This window comes from Clytia hemisphaerica, unplaced genomic scaffold (genome assembly GCF_902728285.1).
Source record: "Clytia hemisphaerica strain Z4C2 unplaced genomic scaffold, Clytia hemisphaerica genome assembly, whole genome shotgun sequence".
Lineage (NCBI taxonomy): Eukaryota > Metazoa > Cnidaria > Hydrozoa > Leptothecata > Clytiidae > Clytia > Clytia hemisphaerica.
The window spans coordinates 881627-890007 of NW_027104247.1; the positions used below are offsets into that span (position 1 = coordinate 881627).

At 36.5% G+C, this 8381-nt stretch overlaps 1 protein-coding gene across 1 annotated transcript; it reads right to left on the reverse strand.

Moving 5' to 3' along the window:
• Window positions 1–2218: 2218 nt before the first annotated feature.
• On the reverse strand, window positions 2219–8179 carry LOC136816397 (uncharacterized). The gene has a single exon (XM_067072725.1). It carries the CDS (start codon window positions 8177–8179, stop codon window positions 2219–2221), a length of 5961 nt encoding a protein of 1986 aa, XP_066928826.1.
• Window positions 8180–8381: the final 202 nt, after the last annotated feature.

Consider the following 8381-nt stretch of genomic DNA (forward strand, 5'->3'; position numbering starts at 1 on the left):
ACAATTTCTAACTACACCAGAAAGATTGTAACATTTGTTGTGTAACATCAGAGACTCGTGGAATTCAACAATATCCATAAGATTGGGTGAAAATTCAACAAAAAGGACATTTGATGGTTTAATAACAAAATTTGAGATTACAACTTGCTGACTGCATGAAGGGCAGAGGGGTATCAAATTGTTAAAATCAACTAGCAATTTGGGCCATTGTTTAACTGTTTCTAGGGAGGGGTTTATGTTGTTGACATAATGTAGGAAAATCTCTTCACACCCAGGAGACTCGATATTGCACAAATTACAAAATCGATCAAATGTTACAAAGGTGCTCACTTCCTCAAGATTCAAATCACCAAATACTATTTGTCTAAATATTTCGGAAAATTCAGTTTTGCCATCTCTATTATGAAAGGAGTTACATTTACTTATTACAAAATCCCATATTGGTTGTCGCACCTCCATAGAAAGCAATTCATAGACAAAGTTAATCCTAGGTACTGCAGATAACGTGTGTTCGCTGTACTTTTTACAGCAATCGTGTATCATAAGAAAAAATGGTGTTAAATTCGGATAAAGCTCGGTGAGTAAGGGGTAAAAGTTATAAAAAGACAACTCAATAAAAGAATCAATGGCACAACTGTAAACACCAGGACTTTCACGACATGTATTCAACAAGTGATAAGAATTCACTGAGCAACAAGAAACCTCTTGATTGGCTAAAGAACTTTTATATTCATGCAGCTTTTATGCGTTTCTTGTCACCAGGAATACATGTCGTTGGAGTCAATTTAAAGATAAAAAGGAAACTTACTTGTTGAGATGTAGTGATTTCTTTTCTTGACCAGTTGACGGTGGATCTTGAGTGACTTGCAAAAGTTCTTTCCTCGCATTTTATCAAATTTGGTCACGCAGTTAAAATATTACGGAGGTAATAGAAAATGTTATTATCTTCTCAGTATTGCACTCATACGCGACAATTCGCCTACCGATTTTTGAGAAATGAGTTTTTTCACCGTATACAAGACTGGTGGGACCGCCTTCAGGGCGGTCGATCATTATTGTATTCCAATTTTAGGGAATTGACTGGCATGATTTGTCAAGATTGCCCGTACGAAATCGCGCTGCGCGTTGAAATCCTTTGGCTTGATAATGCTTATTGTTCATCTTGACTTTTGGTCAGTAAAAATCATTGTTGAATGTTCGTGCAATGGCTTAGATCTAGTAAGTTTTATTTTTGAAAATGGATGAACATTTTGTACAGCAACCTTTTCAATAGGCTACGTCATATCTTCCTTCGTTTCGAGCGTAAACTCCTACTCTTCGGGCTATGAGCACTGATCTTGTTTTGAATATTGAAATTCTCCAGATATATCGCATGCGCACTGAGGTTTTAATGAAACAATAGAGAGTTTCGAAACCTAAGCCAATCAGCTGTGTTTTAAACATTCTTTTATTTAAAATCTCTATTGATAAACAACTTTTGTGAATGCTGTCTATTATGTTTAAACCTATTATTAAGCAATTCCTGGTGGGGGTCACTAGTGCCCGCCTATAGCAGTGCCTATAGACCAAGAGTAAGGCCTAAAAGCCTGGATCTGTCTATTGTATAGACTACCTTTTCAACTGACTTTTTCACAAAACCTTTAAATTGTTAAGCAATGTTTTGTCCAATTTCATTTTTAAGTTGTCAATTTTTCATATGATTATAATAATTTTCAACCCTTTTTTTTCAGGTACAATTTATCGCTTGCAAACCGAATACTGATTTTCAAAGCAGACGTTATGATTACGGGTTGGGAAATGACATACACAGCAAAATAGAATTCCTGTTGTTGGCTTTATGACTTGGTAGATGACTTTCATGAATAGATTTCTTGGTATTTTAGAACATTAACTTATACACCCGACCTTTGTTATTTACATATGTCAATGGAGCAAAAATACCACTTGTTACGTTGACCAAAACAGCAAACTTCTCACACAAGAAAATGCAGTCAAGCGTCTGTGTACATCACAGTTCAAAACAGTTATATTTTTTGATTGCTCAAAGTTCAAGAAAATTACATTACTTTTTATCGAAAACACGAAATTCCCTAGAGGTCATAAAAATTATACAAAAGGGAAATACAAAAGAACATTAAAACAATAAGTCAATTCTCCAGTCGATTAACTTCGCATTAATTGCCAAAACAACACAATTAAGTCCGTAACATGGCTCCCCTCAAGAGCCCATATTTGGGTCTTGAACCAATGGCGGGGAATCCTCCGGTAATAGTAAAACCACTTTCGTAATTGGTCGTTCCAATTCGCTGTCCTTTGTCTTGATTGAAAGGGATCGTACTCGATTGTCACTGCCTTTGAAAACTTTTGTCACTCTACCCAATGGCCATTTGTTTCTCGTTATGTATTCGTTGTCGGGTTTGAGTAGCACAATGTCGTTCAGTTTGAAATTTCGTTTTGATGATAACCATTTCGTTCGTGATTGCAGTGTTGTAAGAAATTCCTTTCTCCAACGTTGCCAAAACTCGTTTGTCAGATGTTGTACTCTCTTCCAATACCTACGAGGAAAAACATATGGTTCGTCAAAATTTCCAGGAGGAGGTAGGACAACATCAGATTTTGTTGTCAACAAATTACTAGGGAATAAAGGGGCCAGACTCATGGGGTCGTTCAAACATTGTACAGTGAGAGGACGAGTGTTCAAAACATTCTCAACTTCACATAGCAAAGTTCGCAGAGATTCGTCATTCAAACTTTTACCATGGGTTAATAGGATACCACTCAAAATTTGTTTGGCAGAACGTATTTGGCGTTCCCAAACTCCACCATGATGAGAAGCACTTGGTGGATTGAATTCCCATTCAACCCAAGAACAGTCTTGGCCAACGAGAAAATCCTTCACTTTATCCCAATCCATCTTTTGAAGTTCACGTTTCATTTCATTGTCTGCACCCACAAAATTGGTACCATTATCACTCCTCAGATACTTCACACTCCCTCTTCTAGACATGAACCTTCTCAGTGCCAAAATAAAGGAATCAGTTTCAAGGCTGTTCACTGTTTCAACATGAGCAGCTCTAGATGCTAAACAAGTAAAAATTACACCATGCCTTTTTACAACAGACCGTCTATCCTTTATCTCATAAGGGCCAAAAAGATCAACTCCAGAGTAAGAAAATGGAGGATGAGAATCCACTCGAAAAGAAGGGAGATCACTCATGAATTGTGTAGCTGTTTTTCCTCGTAACTTTCGACACGAAACACAATTAAAAATCACCCTTTTACATAAGGAATTCAGATGCAAAATCCACAAACCAGCTTGTCGAATGGCATTAAGAGTGATACCTCTACCAGCATGGAATACCTTCTCATGATAAAACAAAACAATTTTTTCAGATAAAGGTGAATCTTTCGGAAGAATAATAGGATGTTTCTCATCAAAGGCCAAACTTGAATGCTTTAAACGACCACCAACTCTTAGAATTCCTCTATGATCAAGAAAAGGATTCAGAGAACACAATTTTATATCCTTTCTACCTGTTTTCACAGCGTTGATGCTTTCAGCAAAATAAAAAGTTTGGACCATTTTTACCAAAGAAACAAAAGACTCAGCAATATCCTGAGATGTCAAGGCGTACACCTTGTCAGATTGATGACGTAACTTCATTTGATGAATTCTACCCCTACGTAACTTAAGTCTTTTGATATAAAGAAGAATGTAAGCTAAAACACGTTTCATTTTGGCAAATGAAGAAATATTGCTTTCAAAATAAGAAACAATACGATTATCAAGTGGCTTCTTAATCACATAACAGGAAACGTTTGCTTTCAATTCCGCATCATCTTCAGACAGGGGGAAAGATTCTTCAACAAGAGGAAGATTCAACTCGCGTAAAAAGCTAGGACCATTGAACCAAAGATCTTCACTATCCTTACCGGCTCTCAAACCTCTAGCACCACAGTCTGCAGGATTTGACTTAGAATCGACATGATACCAATCTCCTTTTTCAGTATGGGAAGTTATCATTGACACACGATTCGCAACAAATAACCGAAAACGTTTACATTCGTTATTGATATAGCCCAAAACTATTGTACTATCAGAATAGAAATATTGGTGATCGATTTTCAAATCTAACTCCTTCACAACGAAGGAATTCATATTGGATGACAAAGTTGCTGCTTGCAATTCCAAACGTGGTGTAGAAACCTTTTTCAGTGGGGCTACTCTAGATCTACCATAGAGAAAAGAACAATGAACCTTATCAGCCACATCGATGAGACGCAAATAGCTACAATGACCATACCCAACATCACTAGCATCTGAAAAATGGTGTACTGAAGCATTTCGAATGGAATTATCTCCTTGATTGAAACGACGTGGCAAAGATAAAGATTCAATGCAAGGCAAAGAAGATTTCCAAGATTCCCATTTGTTAGCAATTTCATCTTGTAAAACTGAATCCCAACTGTACTTCGAAAGACCTTGCAGAATACGTTTTCCCTCTAGCAGAAATGGAGATAACACACCAATTGGATCATAAATACTGCTTAAAGTAGATAACATTCCTCTCTTCGTCGATGGAGTAGACTTCAAATTAATCTTGAAAACGAATTTGTCAGAGCTAATGTCCCAGGTCACACCTAACAATTTTTCAGTCAACTCTTTATCCGATGGAACATCGTATGAAACAGAGTCAGATTTAACATCATCTGAAGAAAGCTCACTCAAACATTCAGGATGACTACTTACAAATTTAGTCAAATGAAAACTACCTTTCATACACATGTCAGAAATAGACTTGACAGAAGAACGAGCAATTTCAACAGAAGGATAAGACTTTAAGAAATCATCAACATAAAAATCTCTTTCAACAGAACATTTGGCTTCAGATCCAAACAAAGACTCGTTTTCCTTAGCAGTCCTTTTTAAAGCATAGGAACAGACACTAGGAGAGGAGGTGGCTCCAAAAGGATGAACGGTCATCTCATAAGTCGAGATAGGATTTTCCACGTTACCATCCTCCCACCATAGAAATCTAACATATTTTCTATCAACAATAGGTAACTTCACCTGGTAAAACATTTTTTCAATGTCACCGGTCACAGCAACAGGGTTTTCACGAAATCTTGTTAAGACACCAATAAGCTTATTTGTCAAATCAGGACCCTGTAGTAGACAGCGATTTAAAGAAGTACCATTGCACTTTGCACTCAGATCAAACACAACACGAATCTTATTCTTTGTTGGATGATAAACACCATGATGGGGTATGTACCAACAATCATCATCAGATATATCACTATCATCGATTTTCCTAGCATAGTTGGATTTGAGCATGAGGTCAAAATATTCCAAGTAATCACATTTGAATTCAGAATTCAATTGTAGCTTTCGTTTCAAAGATTCTAACCTTTTCATAGCCATATTCCTATTGTTAGAAGGTAAATCCTTTTCATCACGAAATGGAAAAGGAATGATGTAATGACCTTTTTCAAAAGAGATTCTTTCATCCATGATCTTAAGAAATTTCAAATCTTCTTGAGAAACCTTATCAGGCAAATTCCCAGGTATTAAATCGACATGTTCAATTTCATACAATTTTTTCATCATATCTTCAATGGAATGATCATGTAACTGATTCTTTGGCACAAATCTCTGAACAACTTCGGAAACCCCAATTCTGTGACAACTTAAAACGTTTGGATGAGCATCATCTTCCTTCGGACCAACAACACACCAGCCTAACTTCGTCAAATAGGCGTATGGACCGTCACCTTCACTCTTTATAACTTCATGAGGTTCTAAAGCCTTAGGACAATTCGCACCAATAATCAATCCAACCTTTTCATCACTTTCAACCTTTCCGACTTCACTAACGATTCCTTGCAGGTAGGGCCAACGCTTCAATGATTCAGGTGTTGCCATTTCATTACTCATCACATCAATATCATCACGACTATAAGCTGATGGCAAATCAATCCAACATGAATACTTTCCATACTGTCCTTTTACAGAAAGATTAGACACTAAATGAGAATTTGTATATTCAAAACCAGTGAGAGTAGAAACAGCAAGCTTAGTTTCAGTGGATGGAACAGATAATTGACTAAGAAGATCTTGGTGAATGAAAGTGCCTTGGCTACACGAATCAAGCAGAGCATAAGTTTTGAAATCATACTTAGAGTCAGAATGACGCACAACAATTGGAACAATACACATATTTATTGAATCCGAACAAGCAGTTGTAAAACTTTTCTTCACTTTCACTCCAGGCTGAATGACACTAGGGCTTGGCTTAACACAACCATGCGTTTCAGAAGTTTCAGATTTTATATCTCTCTCAGGCTGAGAAGACTTATTATCACTATCGGACTTAGGAAAATTTTCAGACTTCAAATCGTTATCAGATTTCACAAAGATGGTATGCAAACAAGTAGCATGACGACCATTACATAAGCTGCAGGGCTTTTTTGATTTGCAACGATGCGAGTTGTGACCAGTTTCTAAACAAGCAAAACAAATACGTTTTTTCAAAAGCAGCTGGAATTTCTCACGAGGTTTCAACCGTTTGAATGAATGACACTTTTCAAGAGGATGATCAGAGTTACAATTCTCACACTGAATCTTCACACCGAAATTTCTAAGTTTCTTCCCGCCACCGGATCTTTCTTGTGGCTTATCAAGGTTTTCACGTTCGCCCATAGCTTCTTTTGAAAAGAGTGGATCACTTGCCAAAGTAGCCTCCTTTTCAACAAACACAAGAATATCTTTAAGAGCAGCCTCTCTTTTTTCTCTGAGCCTTAAAGAAAACGATTCACGATTCCATCTTTCTCTCAAACCTACTGGCAACTTGGAAACAATCACAGCAAGATTTTCAGGATTATCAAACGAATAACGATATTTTCCAGTAACAAGTTGACTACATTTCAAAAGAAAAGTATAAAGCTTTCTTAATTCAAAAGAATCACCATACTTAATATGCTTAAAAGAAGATAATTCTTTTCGATAAGAGATGAGAATCTTATAAGGATCGCCAAAACGAGAGAGCAGCAATTCCTTGGCATAATTGTAACAGTCGCCTCCATCCTTGTGAATACATCCCTTTATCAATTCCTTAGCTTCACCTGATGTATATTTGATCAAAAGAATCAGCTTCGCTTTCTGATCGCGAATCTTGGTCTCAACAACACTTTCAAAACAAGACATGAAAAAGTGAAACTCCAAGGGATTACCATCAAAAACATCAAGCGAAACTTCAGGAGCACTCTGCGAATCCAATAAATCACACAATCTATCAGCAGAATCTTCAGAAATGACAATAGGTTTTGATGAAGAAGTTTTAGAGGCTTTAGGTTGAAACACAACATTTGGCTTAGAATTTGACTCAGGCAAAACAACATCTTTGACAAAAGGAGTAGAAACTTTATAATCAGACACTGGCAATTCTTCTTGTCCAGTACCGTCAGGAACGAAGGGAGCAGAAAAAGGTGAAAGTTTATTTTCAATCTTCAAAGACCTTTTAGAAAGATTTAAAGATTTGTTGTCACTTTCAAAATGGCTTTTATAAACTTGAACTCTAGCCTTTTGCTTTGCAATTTCTTTTGCCAAACCGTTTTCTTTGTCAGCGTCACGAACCACCTGATTTTTCTCAAATTCAGATTCAGCTTCTAAAACTGCCAGAGTGACTTCAGCTTCAATCAATTTATTGGCATTAGAAGACGCATTTGATCGATGAGATTTCTTAGAACTGGAACTAGAACTTGAACCAGAACGAGAAGAAGAGTTTCGTGATCTAGACTTAGTTTCGTTAATTTCAGCAGGAATTTCAATGCTTCGAACCCATCTCGTAACAAAAGTTTTAAAACCAAAAATTCTTTTATCAATGTCCTCGAGCCAGTGAGTTTCGTACTTCGTAGGATCTTCAACAGCAGCACTAAATTTTTGATGGTTATAAGTGATATCAAGAAAAATGTTATCGACTAATTTCAATTCTTGTCGGACAATTTCGGCATTTGAAGGCTCTTTCATGAGAGAATCTATATACTCAATTTTCATAGTCAGTTCTGTTTCCAGAGCCGTAAGTTTTTCTGCAAAAAATTCAGCAAGTGGTTTTTTCTGTTTTTCAATAAGCCTTTTACTCCTCCGAATGGAGGGAATAGGTTCCGAATACATTGACATTTCAAAGAATTAAATATAAGTCTATAACCTTTTTCAACACTTAAGTGATTAACAAGGTTTATTGTACAATTACAATTAGAATTATCATACAACTCACAAAAGGAATTTCTAATCGAACAAGCTAATCACGAAAATGAAATTATCGAACTTAACCTTTATCAAAAACTGAGGAACAAGGTTAAACCTGTGAACAAGTCACCAA